Below are 26,301 nucleotides of genomic sequence, written 5' to 3'. Positions count from 1 at the left end.
GACCATCTTGTGAAGAGTCAACGTCACTGTCTCTGGGACTGTCCTCTGGCACAGCAGGTGTGGTTTCGTGTCCTTCGGCAGATGCCAGCTCTTTCCACTGCTCGGCAGTACACTTGTGGGGTAGCTGCCTGGTCCACTCTCACGGGCCCGGCACTTCACTTTGAACTATCTTCCACTAGCAGGATGATAGTGATGCAGGGGGGTCGACCTACACTCCAGCCTGCTAATGCAAGAGGGACAGGTAGTAGCTTATGAAAGCCGAATTTTGCAAGGGCCAGAGAAGACTATGCAAGTCTATGAGAAAGAGCTCTTGGCCGTAATTCATGCGCTTTCTAGCTGCAAGCACTACCTCTTAGATGCTGATTTTGCTGTCCAAACAGATCATCAGACCTTGCGATACTTCTTGACACAGTCAAAGTTATCCGAAAAGCATATGCGATGGGTAAACATTCTTTCTATGTTCCACTTCCGGATTATGCATGTGGAAGGCAAGGAGAATATTGTGGCTGATGCGTTATCAAGGAAGCCACAAATTTCAACTGTGTCAATTCCTTATCATCATAAGTTAGATGACACGAAGGAACAGTATGCTACTGATGAAGATTTTGCAAGGATCTTTGAACACTTGCAAGAGGGGCAACATCATGAGCACTACCTCCTCAGAGATGGTTTTATGATGATGCATGGCAGACTTTGTGTCACTAGGCCATTGCGGCATAAGGTCATGAAAGAGAGTCATGTCCCACAGTATGCCGGGCATCGTGGTATCGATGCGACAGTTAAAGCGGTAGAGACATTCTTCTATTGGCCTACCTTGAGGAGAGATGTGGATGCCTTTGTGCGAGCATGCGTAATTTGCCAAAAGGTCAAGTTTGACACGAAAAAGGCACCAGGGTTGTTACAACCACTGCTGATTTCGGATAAGCCATGGGAAAGCATTGCTATGGACTTTATCTTTGATCTTCCAAGAACGCCAACAGGGAATGATGGTATATGGACCATTATTTGCAGGTTCAGCAAGCAAGCCCATTTTATCCCTGTTAGGAAGAAGATAAAATATAATCAAATGGCATGCTTGTTGACAAGATCAGTGATGTGGCTTACAGGCTGAAATTGCCTCATGCGTGGAAGATTCATAATGCGTTCCATGTGAGTCTTCTAAGACCCTTCGTGGGTGATGTGCCAGAAGATATGCCAGATGAGGATCAGCCAGAAATTGAGGAACTTGATGAGATCCTAGTACCTGAGCAAGTTTTGGTACGGAAGGAAAGAAACCTAAAGGACAGGTTGCAAGACGCTATTTGGTGAAGTTCAAGAACTATCCGCCTATGGATGGAAAGTGGATGGAAGAGCATGAACTATCAGAGTCACCAAATGTATTGCAGCTTTACCTTGAAGCCTTTGGGTTACAATCTACTTATGCCCCAACCCAACGTGTGCAAAGGAGGGGTAATGGTAGAGCTAGCACATCAAATGTACATATGCATTCAGTGTAATAGATGAAAATGACAAAAGTATGAAGGTCTCATTAGGTCATTTGTATCTATGTGTTACGACCTTTCTTGCGGATACATGCGATGACAAAAGAGTGCTAACAACACAAAATCATCAATGGTGTGTATGCAATCGAGGACGTTTGCTCAAGAGGGGGGTTAGTCACGAGGACGTGGGAGTTGTTAACTATGTCACGAGGACATGGCCACTGCTAACCTTAGTTGTTGGTTTCTTTCCAATGATTTTTGTTTTATTTTTTGAGACCCTCTTTTTGAAGTTGCAAATGGTCGGACATTGTATGGCCAATGTGAACGGTAGTTTCACCCACAGACGGGATGTTGCTCGGCACTGGAATTCGTATAGTAAGAGGATGTCTAGGCTCAGTGCAAGATCTTGTAGGTCCCCCCATCGCACTTAGCAAGTTGGTGGATACTAGGAAGTGAACTCAATAAAGGCATAAAGTCAAGGTGTGATCACCGACAGAAAGTATCCGACAGTTGGGCCACATTGCACTTTTGGATGCAACCCCAATGAGGACAGATGGTCAAATGACCAATGGGGGCCCAACCGAAGCATCTCCTAAGAATTAGGAAACTGCTATTTTGCGCCATGAAATGTGTTCGCGTCATTACCTTTGGTATGACCAGGGGAACATTTTACAACTCTGCTTGAAGTCAATTGGGCAACCAGTAGGGAGATTTTTAGGCAGCAACCCCGAACGGGCAAAATCTTGTAATCGCGCCAAGTGGCACAATTTAGTGCACTTGCCCCATACAGGAAAAGTGGCGCTGATTTTTAAGCTGGGAGAGGCCTCACTTTGCATTTTGTCACAGGTTAAGAGCTATGGAGTGCTTTCTTTCCCTCTCATGTACGGTGTGGTGCTAGGAGTGATGCCCTACACACTACACACTGCTCTCTCTCCCCCCTACGTGCAGTTATGTGATGCCCCACAAGAGGGCTCTTCATTCGACTGATGTACAGCTATGTGGTTCATGATTTTGTGCTGAAGCAAGAGCCTCCTTGAGCAGGAACAGGGATAGCTAACTGCTACTCCAAAGCAGGCACCGGTGAGGGTCATAACCTCACCGTACAGGTGCGTTTTCAGCGCTGTGTATGCACTGTAAATTGACTGTTTTTCAGCCATACGGACGCCAGAACCATTGGGAATACTGCCCCACTGGCAGAGGACAATTAGGGGACTGTTTGGGGCTGAAAAAAGGGCAAAACCCAGTAAATACAGCGTGCTGAATTTACTGTCTTTGGGCAGGAATCAAAGGGTTTATGCCAGTGGAAGTGAGTTCCAGCAGGGAATTGGTTTCGTGCAAGTTTTGGGATTGTTATGCTGCCGAAATTCGGCCACAACAATTGGTATATAGCTGGATACAGGTAAAGGATTTCCACGACTCTACTTTGTAATTTACCCTCTCAAAGTATAAAGAAATACCGAAAGGGGAGCCAATTTTGGGGCCTACAAGTTGTCGGCGTCTTCTCGAAGCATTCTAGATTTTGAGCCGTGTGTGTGCTCAAGTCTTAATTCCTGTCGCAGGTTTCCTTTGCGCGTTCTCTCTGTGTGTGTCTTAAGTAAAGAATTTCGGGTGAAAGCCAAAGCCTACCGCCCCACGGGCCGGTTTCACGTAGATTGCGACAAAGGATCCATACCATACTAGCGCGACATAGGAGCCGTCCCGGATACTGATGTATATGTATATGATGCCTCGACTGTCAAAGAGCTCCATTGTATCAGCTCACCCTTTGTATTCCCTTTGTATCAGCTTTCACCCCACCCCTACCCACTATTTTCTTTCAGTTCTTTGTACTTTTTGTACCCAGACTTGGTATTAGATTCACCACATGTAACCTTTTGGTCTCATGGGTCATTTTGGCCTTTTGAAGACGTTAATATTATATTTCATTTACATCTCTCTTAAATCAATCTCTCTCTCTATTACCAGATCCACCATTACCAGACCCTCTAGAGCCATGTCCAGCCACTAGTACCTTCTTTACCACCACTGAGATGGTGAAAAACGCCATTGACAGGATGAGGACTAGGAGAGCATATGATCATGATGGTTTGGTGGCAGAGCACTTGATACATGCTAGAGATTTATTGTCAGAGGTTCTTGCATGGTTGTTTAACCGTGTCATGTGTGAGGGACTACCCGAGTCCTGGAGATTATCTACTATTGTACCTCTCTTCAAGGCAGGGGACCCCACAGTGCCAGGGAACTACCGTACTATTATGATAGGGCACACATTGGCATGGTTGTATGCATCCATTCTTGAACTGCAACTGAGTAAATGGGCAGAAAATGAGGGCATACGAGCAGCAGGACAGGCTGGATTCAGGAGGGGTTTCTCCACTTTGGACCATATTCTTACACTCAGAGCCATTATTGAGGAGGGTCGAGCTCATGGGAGACGGATGTATTGCTGCTTTGTGGACTTCGCAAAGCATTTGACACAGTGCCGAGGGCCAGATTGATGCACAGGCTACTGAAGTTGGGAGTACCCACAGAGATCATATGGGGGATCATGGCTATATACGGCTAAGTGACTGGCCAGGTACGCACTCCTGAGGGTATTTCTGACATTGTTCATTCCACTATTGGAGTGAAACAGGGGTGTCCTTTGTCCCCTACACTTTTTGGTATGTATGTAGATGAGGTCTCTGACTACATTGACAGAGAGGGTGACAGAGGCGCTCAGCTAGCAGGGACATGGATCCCTTTATTATTATATGCTGATGATATTGTGTTGATATCAGAGTCGCCAGAGGGCATGCAGAGACATTTGGATGCATTGCACAACTTTGCAGAGGATAGTGGACTGTTTGTGAACCTTGGTAAGACCAAGGTTATGGTGTTTAACACCACACCACAGTGGGTCAAGAGATCGGCACCTGCATTCGTATATGGTCAAGACACTGTGGAGTACACAGATGAATATACATATCTGGGGGTGGTATTCACGGGACCGAGGTTTACTCTAAGGAGAGCAGCATAGACTAGACTGTCCAGAGCCTATGTGGCATTGGGAGGGCTAGAGAGGATGTGTTCGTAGGTTCAGTTTCAAGAACCACGAACAAAGTTATGGCTCTTTGATACTTTGGTTGCTTCAGCTATGCTTTATGGGGTCCAAGTGTGGGGACCATCTGTGAATCATGGCAGTTGGAGGAACATGGAGAGACCCTTGGTATTTATGATATCCCGGATGATTAGAGCCAAGGCCTCCGTACCACATGCGATTATTCGAGCGGAGGTAGCCGCCCCTCCTATAGAGATTGAGGCTCTTACAATATCAGTGTCATTTATGCAAAGTCTTTGGGATACACATAGAGGCAGATATACCAGATTGGCTCTTGAGTCCTCTAGACAATTAGCGATGCAGGGAGATGCATCATGTTGGTATGCGCAGATGACCTCATGGTTTCAAAGGCATGGTCTCAACATGGATAGATTGCCTCCCTTCCAGTATTCCCTGGATGCACCCTCCCTACCAGTCACACGGACGGAGATCACTAGACTCATTCGCCAGGATCTTATACAGTTGGACACCAAAAGGACATGGGTAGAGCCGATGCAAGAGTTGGGCACCAAGATGGCTTTCTACAAAGAGCACCTTCTCCAACTTTCGGGAGATGGGTTTGTGACTCGTCCAAGCTACATGGACACTCATTTGTCTCATGGTCTGCGATGTGCTATTGGTCAGATTCGCACATCCTCACACCAGCTGGAGACTGAGACGGGTAGATTCAGAGGGATACCGTCGGAGTCTAGGATATGTCAACTATGCGGTAGAGAGCTACACTACATATGCCACTGCACTGTGTATTATGAGATACGAGGGCGCTTCCATTGCTTATTCAAGGAGGGTTTTGGACCCCTAGACAGAGTCATGAGGTATCAGGATCAAAGATGCCTTGGCCTATATCTACTTGAGCTACACCGACATAGAGATAGTTTGTTGAGGAGACATGGAGTACGACAGTCACAGAGACAGATCATAGACTTCTTTGGATCGAGGGAGCCAAGAGACCAACCACCAGCACAGGGTTGTACCCGCATTCATACGAGAGGCACCCTCATTGACAGGGCGACTGAGCTCGGGAGATCGAGACGACCACAACCGAGACACAGGAGCACACTACATCGACGGAGACTCCAGCAGAGGATCAGAGGCATTCTAGCACGACACCCAGATTGTCATTGAGGGCCTATTCTACATTTTCAGATTTCACATTTCACACTTCATTTTCAGTTTTCATTTTTACTTTCAGTACTTTTTGTACTTGTACTTCAGACATTGTATTAGATTCACCACTTTGTATCTGATGGTCTCATAGGTCATTTTGGCCTTTTGAAGACGTTAATATATCATATCATTTCTCTCTCTCTCTCTCTCTCTCTCTCTCTCTCTCTCTCTCTCTCTCTCTCTCTCTCTCTCTCTCTTTTTCTTTTTTTTCTTTTTGGAAAAATCAGGGCTGTATATTACTGAGTACAAGATAATCCCCAGCGGATGCCAAAATAGCCTATCACGTGGGGTGTACAAGCTGAATGTAAGGTTGAGAGCCACTATAGTGACAACTCGACTAGAACAATCTCATGGTGGTCTGTATGATGAGTGGAGGAGAAACCACTGAGGAGGTGCATAATGCCATGTAATCTGTCCACCTGTAAGTGTGAAGAAGAGTGGAGATCGGGCCCAACGCCGAAGGAAGTCAAATCGACGAGCCTCGGCTGCTCTAGATGTACCTGAGGAAGAATCCCACTGCCAAATGAGGGTGTGAATGATGTCCAGCCAAATGGCAGTGAGGGTATCTGAAAGGAGCTGGGGAGCCGCACTGAGAATATGAAGACGACGAGCTCTCCAAACATTCCAGAGTGCAATGCTAGTGATGACTGAGAAGATTTCATCACGTGTCTGAGGATCCCCTTGCCAAGCAATCTGTGGTAACATAGCCAAAGTCCCTCGCCGGTAACCAGTCATGGTAAGCATAAGAGCTGGATCTGTGTCTAAGCCCTCGTAGAAAAGATGCGGTCCGGGCATCGGCATCAACCATGAGACAGATCCCCAAGTGAGAAATCCATGTTGAACACCAGCTCTGCTAAGTAAAAAGCAAACTGCTAGCCATACTGCATGAGAAGACGAGCATGACCAAAGGCTGTGTGTAGGTGACTCTGGTAGGCGCAACTAACAAGGTCATGGTATTTAATACCACGCCACAGTGGGTTAGGAGATCAGCACCTACTTTCACATATGGACAGGACAGTATGGAGTACACTGATGCATACACATATCTTGGGGTGGTCTTTAGTGGACCGAGGTTCACACTGAAAGTGGCAGCAGACACTAGATTGACTCGTGCCTATGCAGCCCTAGGTGGTTTAGAGAGGATTTGTTCGCAAGTTCAGTTCCAGGAACCTCGAACAAAGCTCTGGCTTTTCGATACTTTGGTCGCTTCAGTTATGCACTACGCGGTTCAGGTTTGGGGACCGTCTATTGACAGTGCTAGATGGACTAATATGGAGAGACCCCTGATATCTATGATTTCTCGGCTGATTAGAGCCAAGGCCTCAGTCCCACATGACATCATACGAGCGGAGCTGGCTGCCCCACCTATGGAGGTTGAGGCACTCACCAGATCAGTATCATTTGTACACAGCTTATGGGACACCACCAGGGACAGGTATGCAGGCTTGCTCTCGAGTCATCCAGACAACTGGCATTACAGGGAGATACATCATGTTGGTATGCACAGATGAGCTCATGGTTTCAGAGGCATGGTTTCATGCATGGACAGGCTGCCCCCTTTCCAGTATTCTCTTGATGCACCATCCTTGGCTCTTACACGGATGGAGACTACTAGACTCATTCGGCAGGATCTTATCCAGCTTGATAGCAAGAGGACATGGATAGAACCATCACGGGAGTTGGGTACGAAGAGGGCTTTCTATAGAGAACATCTTCTTCAACTCACGACAGACGGATTTGTCACACGGCCCAGTTACATGGACACACATCTATCTCATAGGTTACGATGTGCTATTGGCCAGATTCGCACATCTTCACACCAGCTTGGGATTGAGACAGGTAGATTCAGAGGCATACCAGCAGACAGTAGGATATGTCAGTTATGCCATGCAGAGCCAGAGACAGAGTTTCACTACATATGTCGCTGCACAGTCTACTATGAGATACGGGGACGCTTTCATTGTCTATTCAGAGATGGTTTTGACTCGTTAGACAGAGTCATGAGATATCAGGATCAAAGATGTCTCGGATTATTCCTACTTGAGATTCAGAGACATAGAGACACTCTATTGAATGGGCAAAGACAGAGACAGTCCCAGAGACGCATCTCAGATTTCTTCAGTCTGAGTACCACAGAGTCAGAGGGGACACCACCACCAGAGAGCTCGGGTCCCACCCATACACACATCAGCGGTACTCTCATTGATCGAGCTACAGAGTTAGGGAGATCGAGACGACCGCGACTGAGGAGGGGAGCCACGCAGCACCGGCGGAGATTGCGGCAGAGGATCCACAGGATTCTAGCACGACACCCAGAATGTCGATCGGGATAGGCTTCATGCTACTGCTATATTGTATCATGGTGACACTTATCCCCATTTTGTACCTTTATGGTGATACCATTGCTCAGCCTACCAGCCACCCATAGGAGTCGGTAGCACTCCTATCAGTTCTTTGTTTGTAGTTTTCTTGTTTGTACCCAGACTTCGTACTAGACTCATCATTGTAATCATTTGGTCTCATAGGTCATTTTGGCCTCGAGTCACAGGCTACAGGGGCGCGAGCTCCCACCACCGACAGATCGAGGAGATCCGAGCCCGGGAGCGCCGTGCCACTGAGGAGCGAGTGGCCCAGATGAGGGCCGACCCGATAGCTTTCATCCGGGTAGCCTTGGCACCAGACCCGCCCATGTACCACATCTTACATCCCCCCATTAGTACAGGATGGAGCTAGATAGCTTGATGCATTCTCATGATTGTACTACCTTGAGCATATAGACATGCATATACCCCTAGAGATAGAGCTCCATCCCTCCTCAGATACCCCACTACCTACATTCAGTTCAGTTTTGCATCAGTTTTGTTTCATTTGTCTTTCCGATAGACGGATGACATACACACCATGTACATTTGATTTGTCTCATAGGCCGATTTCGGCCTGACATAGACGTTAAAAATCTTTCTTTCTTTTCTTTCTTTTCTCTCTCTCTCTCTCTCTCTCTCTCTCTCTCTCTCTCTCTCTCTCTCTCTCTCTCTCTCTCTCTCTCTCTCTCTCTCTCTCTCAGTTCAGTTGTTGCAGTTTTCTCACGTGTGTTGCTATAGATTTCTTGCTTGGAGTGTCCAAACCTGTTACAGATGTTGCTTTTCCAAACATTGTAGTTTCGTCTCATCCAACTTCTCCGCATAGTCAAAGCCTGTGTAGATGACCACAACATGGTCCTCTCGTGGTGGCACGGGTAACTCCAAAGCAATCCACAACTTGTACACCCTCTGAATCAACGACCACCAATGTTGAACTGGAAAGAATAGAAGGTTTCTCAGGATCTCACACCCACAGGCAATATCAAGCGCGTGAAGGGGCTACCGGATGATGCAACGGTCATCAATGGACCATTAAAAAACACAGTGGCTAGGGGAGGCCATTGTACAGCGAAGTTTAGCAAGTTTGAATGCAGAGGCAAGGTGCCGGTACGCTACAGAGGGTCCGTAGAGGGTAGATCTCATCGTTTGCTAGACGCTTTTGCAATAAATAAGCCAGCTCTCTTGTACCCATCATTCGACGAGGATGCCAAAATTTCCGAAGGATTCATATGGGGGACACTATGCATGAGCAATGCCGCATGGGGCTAGGGACTTGGACACGAGATAGCCACCCAAGTAAGGTCAGACAGTAGGACAACTAGCAAATAGAGTATTGGCAGCTACGAGCAGAGCCGAGCCGAGCAACTCAAGCGTTGATAAGACCTCACAAGGCCTCCAGTAAGATGAGCCTTGTGGACAGTATGGGACGTTCTACTGCTAGCCTAGCAAGAGGCCCCCATCTCAATTGACAGTCAGCAGCACACCTTGGCACCTCAAGACCCAAGCCCACGGGGGGCCTTGACACTCCGGCCTTGCCTCAAGGAAACACTATACTGTGAGGGGCTACTTGAGGTATTGTGAGGAGGTGAAGGGGCAACTTCTTTTTGGGTATCTACGTTTGAGAAAAATGGTGAAAACCATATTGCCTGTCAAGATATTTGCAGACAAGGTTTTTAAACAAATTGGGCAAATTGGTTGCAAACTACTCGATGCAACTCCCCCAAAAACTTAATCTCTCAAGCCGATCAAAACAAGCGACTATTAATAAGATTTCTTTCATACATATTTCCCATCTATAGAAAAGACGAAGACATGTAAAACATCCACTCTCTACAACGCAACTTAAACCTTGACAAAGAATTCCACGGTGAACTTCAAGTTCGAATTCTTTGTTGAGTCTCCCAACTTCTGATTCCTTTCATCGTGTGCCAATTGATACAGTCAAGATTTGTGCCAAAGACCACGGAACAAGGGGACTATCCTAAGTGTCTCACACGTATGCTCAAGCATTACAGTACCTCCTGCCTGATGATGGATTTCTTCATGTACTTCACAACCTGGAATTCTGGAATGGGAAAGATGAGATTTAACTCTTACATTCTGTGCATCCCCGATCAACTTTGGTCTGTAAGAGACTGATCCCGTATTAAGCCTTTACATAACCAGAGCATTTCACAGCTTCACAACGACAACATAGGATCTTTCAAAAAGTCTCTAGACATGAGAAGAAATACAGGGAGGTATGACATGAAATACCACATCTTGCTAAGTATCCAGAACAGTTTCCTTCATGTACCAGCATATAAAGGGTGTACAATCGTACATACTCTTTGAGGGAGAGTAAAACTACCTCAAGCAGAGGAAGAGACATGAGTATTGAGCATCTTATAGATATTTGGACTTGTACAGTCTTTTGTGCAGTAGGCTAGTATACCTCCACCTCCATGTTGGCTTCTATCTGATAATACTTCAGATACTCCTCCTTGTCAAATGACGCTTCTAATGGTTTGCCTTATAGCTTAACAGTATCTTCTCAGGGAAAAAAATCAAAATGGTTTTTGAAAGTTAACACTGGTACTCTACTTCAATCACAAAAACCTGTTCTGTTTCCAATGCCAGCTGGTAAAGTCGGCCGTGATGTCACATGGAAGTATCCAATATGACATGGCTATATTAAAATTGATATCTGCTCTGCATGCACTTTCAAATGGAACTTGGAATACAGCAAACCTTCAGGTCAGGTATAGGTATTTTCCCATATATTTTTAACTGCAGATTCGGAATCTTGTCTTCCCTTTCATCATCATCTGCATCTGAAAGATTATATAGTAGGACAAGTTCCTTGTAAGCTGGTTCCTGCACATAGGGAGAGATCACATTACTATAAGTATGCTTATCTTGTACTTGGAAAACTTACAATCTGGAACATGTCTAAGAAAATTTGGAGCTAGTGTCATTATGTATTCAAGAAATGACAAACATGTCAGAGAAAGATTGGAACTAGTGGCGTATTGAAGAAATGACAATATCTTTACGCTAAAGTAATAAGAAATGCATTCGTGCAATCACATGAGAGGCATCTTGGATATCCGCATTAACACATACTCAAAGACATATAGAAACAAGAATTGAGCATTGCTTAGTGACATGACATGGAATGGGGAAGAATAGCAACTGTGAGACTGTGGCATGAATGGTTATCTTTCACTGAGATCGGTATGATACAGCTTAACTGTAAGAAAACCTATCAGAAATCATTAGGTGAGCCAACAGTAAACATACTTGTAGGATTGAACGAGAGAAAAAAACCAAAAATGTGGCCCGTAATCTTCGCCATATGTTATTGCCACAAACCATTTCTGAAGCAGGTAACCAAATATCCCGCATGGAAATCCGAGCCAAGTTGTTTCCCCTGAGGCAAAAGAGGATTCTTTAAACCTTAGAAAAAAACAGTTACATACACAGCCTTTTCAGGATTGCAATAAATAAATAAAAGTGCACAAACACAAAATCAGAAGCCCAATCCAAATATGCTCGACACTCGTCATTGCTTTCACATTTCCAAGATCTGTGGGGCACAATTCAAGATGATAAAGGACCGCATGAGAGCATTAACACACTCCCAAAGTGCCCCTTCTTCAGCTATAGATGGCTTCTCAACCTTATCGATCACAAAGAACTCTGATCATACGAATCAAACGCCACCATCATCATCATCCTCCAGCTACTATAGTTGGTACTATCCAACTGACGATTAGCCGGAAAAGTCAGCAGGGCAGGTATCTTCATCATCTTTTCACCCATATCGGTTGTATATCAATCCCACGTAGCACTTATCGATCATCCAATACCATGACTAAATTGTGTCACCTCTTTACATGTCGACAGGAAGATGTTGACAGGAAGAGTATGGTCATGTGAAGAGGATAGGCTCAGGTACTTGGAAGAAACCACTCCAAATCAGCCCGTACAACTCCAAATCAGCACCAAATCTGAGACACAAATGAACAACCAATCAACTGTCTCTCCTCCATGCTGCTTCTATACCTCCAAATCCGTGTCTATGTGCGATCAAAATGAACGCTCCAAATTGAGCTGGTAGGCAACCTCTTCGTACTTGCAAAACTCGCACAAGATCCTCGAAATTGGCACCAGGTGAGATGATACATAAGCTGAATTGCAGAAAACAGCAAGCTATCTCCTCTCCAAAACCGCTAGAAAAGCACCAAAACACGCAGCAACACACTCCACGATCAGATCTAATACCGAAGCTCCGATACCAGGTCACAAGTGGCAGTGGAAGATGAAAGAAAGATCATATTAACATAATTTCAAGGCAAAAGTTGACCTTTCAAGTACATCTGGTTTCACATTCCACTTCGGGTCTCATGCTACCGAAGGCTCAAATAAAAAGCAAAAAAGAAGGCACAACTAGCTTTACACAACTCTTATGACTCATAAGAGGAATGTGGTTACAAAAAAATAGCTACATCTTTGGGGGGAAAAAAGGAAATAGAGAGATGGTTTATGTTCGTTAAGCAATCGTGGTGGACTCTTGAATTCTCTAATCACTCCTTTTCCTGCTTTCTATACTTCCCATTTACCATTCTTACTTGCCTCTTTGATTTTGGTTAGCTTCGTTGCTGTAACGGGTTAAGCTCATCTAAAATCCACATTGAGGTTTATTTTAAAGAAGGTGTCTACTTCATGACTTCAATTTTCTCATTCATATCCAAGTAATTTACCTTTGCCTGTTTTCCCTTGACCTTTGTGTACAAGGGATCCCCGAGATTGAAAAAGGGGACAACTTTGGTAAGATTTTCTTTGAGCACATCCCTCTTCGCAGTGTATTCTTCATCATTAAATTAATGTCCCCTTTCCTCTAGCGTCTAGAATTTCTTTCTCTTCAAGTTTAGAACTAACAACTTTATACGTATGTAGAAGAAGTTGCCTATGGAGGGTTGTCTTGTGATGAAGTGAATGTGTATTGCTCCTCTCACCAATTGGCTCCTTTCAATATGTGTAACTGTGTTTGAAACGTTATAATCTCCTTAGCTTTGATGCCATATGAACTTTGAGTAAAGCCAAAAAAAAAATCAATTCCTAAAGCAGGTGAATCTCCCATGGTGATTGTTTAGATATAGGTGGAGGTACAAGTGAGATGCTCGCTGCAAGGGCAGAGGCAACACTCTCTCTCTCAGGTACCTTTTCTCGACGATGCACTCCACAATGTTGCCCACCCAGTAGGCTCACATGAGGTGGGACCCCCGTTCCTAGGGTTTCCTGGGGTCAAAGTCTCAAGTATTCTGCAGTTCTGCTACTAAATGTGTGTCCCACTTCACTTTTAGTGAGTTTACATATTTATTAGCATTTTAGGCCATTTATCGAGATCGTGGGGTTTTTTAAGTAGCTAGGGCACATAGACACGGATTTGGAGGTATAGAAGCACATAGGGAATTCCCTATATATGCAACCCCCCCCCCCCCCCTTTTACTTTTTGGCATGTTGTTCAGTGCAGAGTTGTAGTGTTTTGGGCACTCTCTCTCTCTCTAGCATTTTTCCTCTTGCTAGTGTTTTCAATGTCTGCAATCTCTCTTTCTCTCTCTAGCGTTTTTCATCATCATTGATCTCTCTCTCTAGCAATTTGCATAGCGATCTCTCTTCCTCTTGCTAGCGCTCCCTCTCCTTGCCGTGTAGACACCCTACACAACGCATGATTGCCTGCAGGTTGTTGTCGTGCCCATACGGTGGGGCGGTTCACGCTAGGAGCTTGAGTACGAACAGATCTATCGCAATAGATCCAAGATCCATTGGCTGCCCAATCCGAGAGGAGATTTGCTCGCGGTTGCAGACGAGATCATCACCGGATCCACCCTTTTCGACTGCACCTTTGACGTCGTATCCGAGCCATGGCGTGCTCTCAAATCGGATTGATGATCTGTGAGAGTTTTTGGTGCTGAATTTCCGTGAAGAAACGAGACAATTTGTTGTTCTCTCAGCGTTTTTTACTCATATGGGGTTGATTCTGGCTGTAGTGGATAGATTTGAAGATTTCCTCTCTTTTACCTCGACCTAGCCTCATCACATGCTCGAGTTCTCTCACACGATGGAGAGGAGTGATGATTCTCACATGAATTCAGTCCGTGATAAAGAAGTACAACCTGAGGTTGCCACTGGCAATGACGGTGAACCACCCGTCAACGAGGAGTGGGGAGATTGGTCCCAGTTCTACTACAGTGTAGGTGATCAACCAATCAAGATACCAACCCTCCCTACCTTTCCCTCAGATCGGCAATTGAATGGCGAGAACTATGCCATTTAAAAAGCGACCATGATGGCAATTTTCGACTCTTACGAGTTTGGAGGCTTTGTTTCGAGCAGCTTTCAAAAGCCAAAGGACCCTGCGAGAGCGAAGTTATCGGAGCATGTCAATGCTCGAATCCGGTCTTTCATAATCCTCAACAGTACACCATCAGTCATCAATCACATCCGATTGATGAAGGACACAAAGTTGATTTGGGATTGGCTTTCTTAACTATATGATTGAGTTTCTCTGATGACGTTGAAACTTGAGAACCCTCGATGTGAAGAACTCGTCCATGAGAGATCACATCAACAAGATGCAAGAGATACTTCATATGGAAAAGCTTATCAGTTCAGAGGACGTGGCCATCCAGCTTTTGGCCAAGTTACCTCCTCGGTATACCAATTCTTTTCTTCGTTCCTTACTGGTGGCAAGCTGAATACTATTTCTTGGGAGTCGGGACGTTCCAATGGTGTTGGAAGAGGAGGAGTTGTTCAATACGGGGAAGAAGTCAGGCGCCGAAGCCTTGACCGGTTCTTCCAACAACAACAACAAGCAGAAGAGTGAGAAGAAAAGAAACAACAAAGAAAAGAAGAGTGATGTCGAAAAGGAAGCCTTGAAGGGAGATCTGCATTGCAATCATTGTGGGAAAAACAATCATTGTTGGCGGAAGTGTCCAAAGCGAGCTGGAGATGCTTGAACTTCTTCAGCAGCGGTGGTGCAGACACCAACTTTTGTTCAATTGGAGATTCTACCCTTAGAGGACTCTCCAGGGACATCAAAGGTTGCGACGGCTCTTACGATTCGAGATGGTTGTGATTGGATTCTGAATAGCGGTGCCTCACGGCACATGACACCATCGAAAGATCATTTTTCCGACATGCGGCGACATTGTGGTACTATATTCATTAGCGACAACTCTTAAATTCCTATTCACAATGAGGGTTTTATGGAGTTGATTCCTAACGTCAGGCTCCGAATCCTTGACCGGTTCTTCCAACAACAACAAGAAGCAGAAGACTAAGAAGAAAAGCAACAACAAAGAAAAGAAGAGTGATGCTGAAAAGGATGCCTTGAAGACACATCGACATTGCAATCATTGTGGGAAAAAGGATCATTATTGGCGGAAGTGTCCAAAGCGAGTTGGAGATGCTTTGACTTCTTTAGCGGCGGTGGTGCAGACACTGGCCTTTGTTCATTTGGAGATTCTACCCTTAGAGGACTCTCTAGGGACATCAAAGGTTGCGACGGCTCTTACGATTCGAGATGGTTGTGATTGATTTCTGAATAGCGGTGCCTCGTGGCACATGACACCTTCGAAAGATCTTTTGTTCGACATGCAGCGACATTGTGGTACTCTTTTCATTAGCGACAAATCTCAAATTCTTATTCACGATGAGTGTCACATGCGCACTTCACTTGCTTCACGTGGACATACTTCTGCCATGGTCTAGCATCAGTCATAGCCTAGCCTAGTTGGCACTTTGCAAGTCTTTAGCAGGACGTGAATGCCCAGGCCGGTCATAGTTGCATACTTTGCACAATACAATCATTTCAGCATGAACATTTTCCACAGCATAGAACACTTTTTGCCAAAGTACACATTTTTCACTTATTTATTAAGTGACTTTTGTTGGAAAAGTAAGTAGGGCAATTTGCTAAAGATCTATAAAAGCAACCCAGTGGTCACTCAGTAGAAGCAGAAGAAGCAGGGACACAAGGAGGCAGGCACCCAGCAATTAGGCAGCACCTCAGCAAGAGCCCTAGCGTTTTTCTCAAGAAGAAGAAGACCCATATCCAACTTGGCGTTTTCAGTTTTCAGCACACATGACATGACGCAAGCCAAACTCACACCTAAACACACGTAGTGAGCGTACATCAGTCTCACCTCCAAGCCATAGAGCCATATACGGGCTCACCCCCGAGCTTGGGAGCCTACAGCCAAACGGGCTAGCATCTACATCACAAACTACTGACGTGTCAAGCCACTGAAGAACGGAGCCAACCTGTAGACCCCGACCGAGAAGCCTAAACCCTAAGGAAAGAAGCAGAAGCAACCGAAGAAGTTTACAGACCTACAAAGTCTTGCCGAGTGGCCTATTTTTTAAAGAAGAGTTCCCACCAACTCATAGGACCCCGTCTGATGGGGCTTAAGGGACATAAAGGCATTAAAAATTAAAGCGGGGCCAACACACACACACACACAAAAAAAAAAGCGTTAAAACTGATGATGTGACAGCCTGTACCGAATCCCGAATTTCGCGTTGGCATGCTGACGTGGCAGTTGTACGAACGTCTACAATTTGCGTTGACATGCTCACATGGCAACTGTACGGATTTCCGCAAAACGCACTGGCAGCTTTTGGCGCTAGTGCTTTTGGGACCAGCTGCTTTTGAGTTTGATTGCTTTTCATGTAACTGCTTTTCAAGGCCAAGGGCCTTTAAATTTGTGCAGAGGGCTAGTTCTCTCGCATGCGTCAGTGTGAAGGTGCACGGATTTGAGTACCGATATTGTACTCAGTTGAATCAATATAAAGAAATACCGAAAGGGGCACCAATGTTTTGGGGCCAGTACTCTCTGGAGTGGAATTCCGCCACTCCGTGTCGTGTGCGCTCTCTCTCTCTCTCTCTCTCTCTCTCTCTCTCTCTCTCTCTCTCTCTCTCTCTCTCTCTCTCTCTCTCTCTCTCTCTCTCTCTCTCTCTCTCTCAGAATACGCTCACATCCGGGCTAACTTTCAACCACTTCTAAGCGGTTGCTCTACCTTTGCGGACCTATTATCCAAGACAGACCCCTCCCCTACAGCTCTCGGCACATACCTCACCCGCATACTTGAGCATCAAAAGACACTCATAGGAACACAAAAAGAGAATAACACACACCACACCATACACCCCCGTGAGGGGAGACTATGTATCACTTTGAGGTCCCATGGGTCATTTCTGGCCCTCCGCGGACGTTAATACCAAATCAAATCAAATCAAATCTCTCTCTCTCTCTCTCTCTCTCTCTCTCTCTCTCTCTCTCTCTCTCTCTCTCTCTCTCTCTTTAAGTTCAGTTGTTTATTGGCACGTGGTGCCCGTCCCATGACAGTGGCATAAGAGCTTCAGGGGTGTGCTTTTCTGAAAGCATACTAGTCCCACCAAAGAGCAGACAGAGCAAACCGGCGCTTCCAAAGTCTATTGGAATTTTATTTGAAGAATCCTCGTGTCCCGACCTCAGACTTATTAGCCACTCCCACCCTTACTTCATCGTGCATCGGACGCGCTCCTGTCTTCACCACTCTGTCTTACAGGGCATAAGCCATAAAGAACCCAAGACATGGCTTTCATGGATTCAGCAGTATACTTGCAGTTTCTCCTCGACGAGCTTCGCGACATACTTTCGCGGCTTCCTCAACAGAATCTTCCGATGCTGCAAAGTTTTCAACAGTTTTTGAATTACATGTTACCCCCTCTAATGCCAAGGTGGTACCTCCTCCTCCGGAACCAGAAAGTACGAGAGCTTCCAACCGGCAACCTTCCCAGTCGTCTGTTCCAATGGGGGGAGTCTTCAAGAATATGGTGCAGCCATCTAACCTGACCCTATGCAACCGCGTTTGCCACCGTCGTTGCCCCCATCACCATCGCCACCAAGCTACAATCATTGGAGCCCATATGGATACCCTTATTATCCATACCCGATTTACGCGCCTAACCAACCGAAAGATTTCAAGGATGGCAGCACGATAGTCAAATTTTTCACTTTTTCCGGGGTGAACTATCGGAAGAAAGCATTGCAGTTCCTACAACAATTCGACAACATCTATGCTTTGGGAAACTATACAGAAGAATCCAAGATTTCTCGAGCAGCGGGATTTCTTAAAGATAATGCAATGCAGTGGTGGAGTTCAATCACGACATAATCGCATGCTCCAAGGACCTGACAAGTTTTTAAGACAATCTCTGCACGCCATTACATGACTTTCTTCTTTGAAGTCCTCATTTTGGCAGAGTGGGGCAGCTTGAAAATGCTTGCCACCGAAACCGTGGACAACTATAACCAAAGATTTTTCGACGTGTACCTTCCAATGTCCTTCTTTAGGTTCGTTCCCTTGGAGGCCCAATGCAAGCGATACACTACCATCACCATTGTAGGAATAGTCTCTCCAAGCAAGTCTCCACCATGCAAGAGCTTATGGACCATGCCGGGGTCAGCTACAAACTGATGAAGGGAAAGCTAGAGTTTACCACAGAAGAACATCCGGCCACTAACCACAACTCTTGGCAACAACGAACAAATTCTCGAGAGTCTCGTAAAAATCAACCGCAAAGGCCTCGTTTGACGCCTCAACAACAAGACACCTTACTACAAGAATGCTTTGGATGTTTTCATACAAGGCATAACCATTCTTGTCACTTGACACATCCAACCCTATGTGTCCGTGGACAAGCTATAGCATGATCAGGGTTCAGTTAGTCAAGTCAGTCTAGATTAGAAGTGATCTGGCACTTTTGTGAGTCTATTCGTAGACCGTGCATGCCCATTCACTTAGCATAGATGCATATCCTCTAGTTGCACACAGCATGATCATCAATATTCCCATCAGAATCCATTAGAATCAGTTAGGGGATTTTTCCAATGCAATTAGCGGCTAAAAGCACGCTTTGGTGGTACAAAAAGGACTGTCCTTGACATCACATTTGACAAATCTTTGAGCTACAATTTCTACATGTCACATGAAAAACTACCTATTATACTACATACCACTGGATAGATCTTCAAAAGGAGAATCTAAAAACACAAGGTCCGAAAAGTTTTGACCTAAACTACAAAAATTTTACCAATCCCCACTTTTTCATTGGTAGAAGTAAAATAGGTCCTTTTTTTGTACCACCAAACCACGCTTTCACCCTAGCCTATTTTCCCTATTTTTGACATTTTTCACTTATTAATTTAAGTGACTTCCCAACAAAAGTAGGTAGGGCAATTTGGGTATAAGCAACCTAGGCTAGCACTCTTGGGCAGATGAGCAAGGAGCACAACAGGCCCCCAGGCAGCAGGTACTCCCTCTCTCTCAGCAAGAACCCCGCAGCACCCCCAATCTTGGCGTTTTGCATCCCCTAAGCCTAGCGTTTTTGGTCATCGCCCACACCTCCCCCCAAGCTGGCGTTTTCAGCCTTGCAACCATCGCCAACACTCCCAGATGCCCAACGTTTTTACTAACGCTACCAAGATCTGCCAACGTTTTCATTTTCAGCCTTCGGTGAAGCCATTGTACCAACGTTTTCAGCATTCAGGAACAGCAGCAGACTCAGCCCTAGACATTGCAGAAGATCGTCATTTTCAGCCTCTCAAAATGCAGCCAAAGCCAGCGTTTTCAGCAGCCCGAATCAGTCCCAGATTTTCAGCCATAGCATTTTTATGGGCAGCATTTAGAAGGTTGCAGATTTCAGCCCTTAAGTTGTCCTCGTCGTCCCCGTCGTCGTCACCGACATAGTCCCAATTTGCATCGATTCCATGCATCGTCATTGTACCACTTTGTGCAATCAATAGTAGACCACTCTCGCCGACAAGAGTGGGGCCTTCGGAGGAGAATTTTACAACGTCTCTAGTGTCGTATCTCTTTTCTCTCTCTATCTCTCAGTCTCATACACTTGCAGACAGTGTCCATTCACTCTCGCCGACAAGAGTGGGGCCTTTGGAGGAGAATTTTACAACGTCTCTAGTGTCGTATCTCTTTTCTCTCTCTATCTCTCAGTCTCATACACTTGCACGCACAGTGTCCATTCACTTTGTTTGTGATCATAGCATTCTCTCATTAAGAACGGAAGGCTCTACCTTCCATAAGAACAAAAGGAACCTTGAGCACAGTTCAGAGCACTCATCTTGAGCAAAGCGCAACATTAATTCCATTGCACCTAACATTGGTATCAGAGCTTTGGCAGTGTTCTGTGTAACTCAAGGAAAGAACCACAAGAATCACAAGAGTTTTTTTTGCTTGTTACGGTCGCACGAACCCAAGTTCGCTAGGGCGTGTCGATTCCTAATCGTTTTTTTTTAAGAGTGACAGGAATCCCAAGAAAGAAGGGCTTGTCCAGCCTCCCCTTGTGTCTCTTTTCACTCATTGAGAGCGGACCGTGCACTTAGCGGCCGGCCAATTGACGTGAGGTGGGAAAAAGCAACCTTGGTGTGAGCGCAAAGCCGCCAAGGGGTGCGCCCGCAGAAAAGAGTAGAACTCGGGTGAAGAGAAGATCCTTCTCAAACGCGATTTGCAAGCAAAATAAAACCTTAAGAACCTCAAGAACCCAAGTTCCTCGTGAACTTAAGAACCAAAGATCATAGTGCATGGTCGTCACCCGAAGCGGAATGGATACTTCGCATAGAGGTGATGAGCATGAGAGAGGCGACGAAGGATTCTCCCCATCAGGAGATTTTTCCAACCCTCCCCCTTCGCCATCTACGCCACAAGTTGGATCCACGTCTATGGAGGCGATGGTCAAGTCGATGTTGGAAATGATGGCACAACAACAAGAAACGAATCGAGTTGCATTGGCACAACTCGCAAGCAAAGCAGAACAACAAGAAGCTAAGGACCGCGAGCACGACGAAAGAAACTCAAGAATTGCCGCACAACAAGAAGAAAATCGAATTGCTTTAGAACGCGAACGTGACGCACGAAAAGAAAGAAAAGAACTAAGAAAGGAGGAAGCGGCAGCACGAAGCGCGTCCTTGGAGATCGAGCGAGAGGCTCAAAGAGAACTACGAACTCAAGAATTGGTTCGACCGATACTTGCCTCGAAATCCGAACCACCCAAGGATCGTGGGAGTTCATCAAGTGGCGCAAGCTACGATACGGATTCCAACCACCCGGTCACAGAGAAGTTCACTTTCAGTAAGTATGACGTTAAGATGGATGCTACGGTTATTCATTCTTGCTTGCGTCAATTTAATGCTTGTTTTGCGACAACTAAGAAGACAAGAAATAGCAAGGTTTTGACGGCAGCTATGTACCTTGCCGGTGATGCCATTAATTGGTAGCACGCATTGCAAGAGGCATAGTTAGCCGCGCACCTTGAGGAAGCCGACGAATTCACGCCCCTTTCCTTCAATTGGGCTAATTTCCAAGACAAGCTGAAAGCGGGTTTATGCCACCTCAGTACCTTGCACAATTGAAGGACGATTGGCGCGCTCTCAAGCAAAATGGTATGCCGGTTATGTCTTTCTCTAATTGTGTTTTGCAGCTAGGTACCCAATTACGCAAGTCGGATGATGAACGCAAAGAGGCATTCCTTTATGGATTGGACGAGTATATCAAGTACGATGTCGAGGTGCTCGATCCAATCGATCTCAACAAGGCGGTAGCGATTGCTCTCGCATAGGAGATGAAACACAACAAGGGAAAGCCTAAGGAGAACAAGACTTCCACAAGTACCTCGCAGACTTCTCAGAACCCTCAGAACGGTAAGAACGGTAAGAATGGTAACTCTTCTAACCAATCTTCCAATAGTCTCTTAGAAAAGAGTTCTTCCAATGAATCTAAGGGTAAGGCTAACACAATTGCTAAACCTAAGCTTACTCCATATGAAAAGGTAGCACAAGGAATTGTAGGAGGATACATCACGTCGGAAGAGCAAAGCACTTATTCTAAGGAAGGTCGTTTTCATTGTCACATTAAGGGTCACATAAAAATAACATGTCCTAAGCTTGAATCGAATGAATCTAAAGAATCCACACAACCCACTTCCTCTGTCAATGCAATTAATGATAACACGAGTGTGCCCCATGTTTCTCATGACCCTCCCATTGATGATTCTCTCATTAAATGTTATGGTCGTACATCGTGGCATCGTTTTGTCATATTGTTTGACCAGGTAGTATGCATGATGTGATTAGTCCCTCTCTTGTTGAGAGATTTCGCCTCGAAGTTAGTCCGAGATCTCCTATCGAGGTCTCTGGCTTTCTTCGCGGTATGGACGCTCTCATCACGGAGGAGTGCCTTGATGTGTTGTTTGCAATTCAAAAAGCTGCTTTCACTAGAAGATTTGTTGTCTCTCCTCTCTCACGATGTGATATGATTTTGGGCATTCGATGGTTTGGTGACGCTAGCCCTCTCATTGATTGGGAGGCTAACACTTTCACTCTCAATGCCAAAAGTGATTCTCCCATTGTCATTCATGGAGAGGACATTGTTCATTCTCCATCTCTCATTGCTAATATGCAGGACAAGAATGAACAGATTCATGCGAAGGAGACTCTCTCAGTCTCTTTTTCTCCAAAGCATGACACACAGGATTTGCATGATTGTGAGCAGCATGATGATTTGATTGACAATAATCAGCATGATGATTTGGATGATAAAGACAAGCATGATGATTTGCATGATCAAGATGTGATTTCTCACAAGCATGATGAGTTGCATGAAGAAGATGTGATTGTTCAGGAGGATGACGTGTTAGTTGATGCTTTTTATAGCGAAGCTAACCACGTTGCAGATTCGATCAATCACGAAAGATCGATCTTGGCTCTCGAGCCTAGGTCCAAAGAACCCTCACACGAAGTATTATGTGTTCGCATGATTAGTACGCACGCATTGTTCGAGTGTTTCATTCGTGATCGTTTCCTGTATTTTAGTCAGCATCGTTATGTGATCCTTTTTCCTAGACATGACATATTGTATGTTGAGCACGTTTCTCTCATGGATGAGCACGAATGTATGCGGATTTCTCATGAAAAGCTGGAAAGTATGTATGTAAGGAAGTCACATTCCATGTCTCTTCCTTGGCATGACACAGTTTCCGAACGAGCAAATGAAAGTATGAGCACCAAGCGTGGGCATTTCCATTGTGTTTTGCCACAGTTGATTGCTCTAGATCATAAGAGAAAGATTCGATCTCATTGTTTGCATGTGTTTGATGAACGGCTTGTCACTCCGTTTCTATGTTCAGCTACATTGCATACACAGTCTTTAGCGAAGACAAGATTTTTTCCCTTCACTTTACATGGAATAGGTATGTTCATGGTTTTGTGTTGGAAATGGTTTCAGGAATTTTCAGCCATGGAGATTCTTGAAGAAGAAGGAAGCATGACTCTTGACGAAGTTAAAGCATTGAAGGAGCCACAGAAGACTTTGTCGATTTCGGCGCGGCCCAAAGAAGCAAGCATTGTAGACCTTTATGAAGTTCAAGTACCGCACGACCCACACATCAGAGTGGACCGGAGAAGAGTCCCTTACAGGATTCCGGATGATATTGGCGATCTCCCTCGACCCATACAGTTCAGTACCAGTACCTCACTTTGAAGTCAGCCCAGTCAGTCTAGATTAGAAGTGATCTGGCACTTTTGTGAGTCTATTCGTAGACCGTGCATGCCCAGTCACTTAGCATAGATGCATATCCTCTGGTTGCACACAGCATGATCATCAGTATTCCCATCAGAATCCATTAGAATCAGTTAGGGGATTTTTCCAGTGCATTTAGCCTATTTTCACTATTTTTCACATTTTTCACTTATTAATTTAATTGACTTCCCAACAAAAGTAGATAGGGCAATTTGGGTAAGTTAATATATAAGCAACCCTAGGCTAGCACTCTTGGGCAGATGAGCAAGGAGCACAACAAGCCCCCAGGCAACAGGTACTCCCTCTCTCTCTCAGCAAGAACCCTGCAGCACCCCCAATCTTGGCGTTTTCCATCCCCTAAGCCTAGCGTTTTTGGTCATCACCCACACCTCCCCCCAAGCTGGCGTTTTCAGCCTTGCAACCATCGCCAACAGTCCCAGATGCCCAGCGTTTTTACTAACGCTACCAAGATCTGCCAACGTTTTCATTTTCAGCCTTCGGTGAAGCCATTGTACCAGCATTTTCAGCATTCAGGAACAGCAGCAGATTCAGCCCTAGACATTGCAGAAGATTGTCATTTTCAGCCTCTCAAAACGCAGCCAAAGCCAGCGTTTTCAACAGCCCGAATCAATCCCAGATTTTCAGCCATAGCGTTTTTATGGGCAGCATTTAGAAGGTCGCAGATTTCAGCCCTTAAGTCGTCGTCGTCGTCACCGACATAGTCCCAAGTTGCATCAGTTCCATGCATTGTCATTGTACCACTTTGTGCAATCAATAGTAGACCACTCTCGCCGACGAGAGTGGGGCCTTCGGAGGAGGGTTTTACAACGTCTCTGGTGTCGTATCTCTTTTCTCTCTCTATCGCTCAGTCTCATACACTTACACGCACAATGTCCATTCACTTTGTTTGTGATCATAGCATTCTCTCATTAAGAACGGAAGGCTCTACCTTCCATAAGAACAAAAGGAACCTTGAGCACAGTTTGGAGCACTCATCTTGAGCAAAGCGCAACATTAATTCCGTTGCACCTAACAATTCTAGCTGTCCCCATTGCACTGATAGACCAACGAAGCCGACGCCCGCACCAACGGTCGACAGAACCACAGAGCCACCTCTGGCCAAGGGAGCTAGACCCGCAATTGGACTAGTACCTGATATCTATGGCATACGCCTTGAAAGTACAAATGAATTGTGCCCAGCATATGGCAAAGTTAACGGCTTCAAAGCCCTAATTTTCTTTGACCTAGGAGCTGCAAAGAACTTCATCCACCCATAATTCTTGAAGCAGTTGCACTTTGATTATGATGCAGAGGGTGGAGAAATTGAAGCCGAGCTAGCCATGGGGCAAACTCAGAAAGTGGTACCGCTCATAGGTGCTCTTCTAGTGACTATCCAAGATTATCATGGAAAAGCCCATTTTTTATATGATGAAGTTGGGCAATTGCGACGTTCTATTGTGCATGCCTTGGCACGACAACTCTCCACATTCGGAACCGAACTATTACCCTCATGCAAAAGGACAAGCCAGTCGTTCTCAAAGTTCGGTTGTCTAAACAAAAACCTGAATGAATTCTCTAGTTGTTTTGTAGTTAGATACTTTTGAACTCTGTTTGAGGAAAAATTGTTTGAAATTTGTTTGAAATGGATGGTATCTGTTTTAAAAATATCTTGGTGCCGATTTGAACTATATGACTTTAGTTTTAATAGTGGTTTCATTGATTGGTGATTTTACTCCTGGGTGGAGTAGTGAGAAATATTGTTTTGGTATTGTTTGAACCTTGGAACGACGCAGACAGGATGTCTAGGGAGCGTTTCGTTGTATGTTGGAAAACCTCCAAACGACACAAACGGGCTACCTGGGGAGCATTTGGTTGTATGATTGAACCTCCAAACCACGCATGCTACGGTCTGGGGGGCGTTTGGTTGAAAAAGGCCTCTATATCTCCCGGCCCGGACCTTTTTAGATTATATGGGAGAAGTGATAAGGGAGTCGTTGAATATCTCCCGGCCCGGACCTTGTTAGGTTATGCAAGAGGAGTGTTCACAGGCGGCTTAATGTTTCTATGTCTTGTGACATGCATATATAAGCATTTGTGTTGCATTGTGATGTGCCAACCACTTAATATTCCTTAGTGGATGAGATACTTCTGGGAAACCAACGACCCAGGATATCAACAACTCCAATCTGGAATGAGACTCCTTATTGAATGAGATTCTTCTGGGAAGCCAACGACCCAAGAAATCAAGAGCTCCGATTTGGAACGCGAAAATTGATGGTCCCTCGAAATGACCCTCGGAAATTTTTGAGCTAACTTGAGTTGTTTTGCAAATATGTTGTAATCGCGGACAATTACTTTCTTTCAAGAAGGGGAGATGTCACAAACTGCTGACGTGTCAAGCAACTGAAGAACGGAGCCAACCTACAGATCTCGGCCGAGAAGCCTGAACCTAAGTAAAGAAGCAAAAGCAATTGAAGAAGTTTACCGACCTACAAAGTCTCTCCGAGTGGCCTATTATTTAAAGAAGAGTTCCCACCAACTTATGGGACCCCGTCCGATGGGGCTTAAGTGA

The 26,301-nt window shown here is 45.3% G+C and overlaps 1 protein-coding gene across 1 annotated transcript in view; it reads right to left on the bottom strand.

The window, feature by feature from the left end:
* Window positions 1-26,301, bottom strand: part of LOC147460402 (DUF3754 family protein, putative (DUF3754)) — a 147,554-nt gene that overhangs the window by 82,633 nt on the left and 38,620 nt on the right. Inside the window, exons 6-7 of the mRNA XM_086511482.1 lie at window positions 11,391-11,520; window positions 10,839-10,964 (exon numbers count right to left, since the gene is read on the bottom strand). Of these exons, the coding sequence (XP_086367608.1) occupies window positions 10,839-10,964; window positions 11,391-11,520 (256 nt within the window). The remainder of the gene's footprint in view (window positions 1-10,838; window positions 10,965-11,390; window positions 11,521-26,301) is intronic.

The sequence above is a fragment of the Adiantum capillus-veneris genome, chromosome 4 (genome assembly GCF_014529385.1).
Source record: "Adiantum capillus-veneris isolate H3 chromosome 4, ASM1452938v2, whole genome shotgun sequence".
In the NCBI taxonomy this organism is placed as follows: Eukaryota; Viridiplantae; Streptophyta; class Polypodiopsida; order Polypodiales; family Pteridaceae; genus Adiantum; species Adiantum capillus-veneris.
Note: the sequence above shows the minus strand (reverse complement) of the source record. Positions and strands in the feature narration are given on the sequence as shown.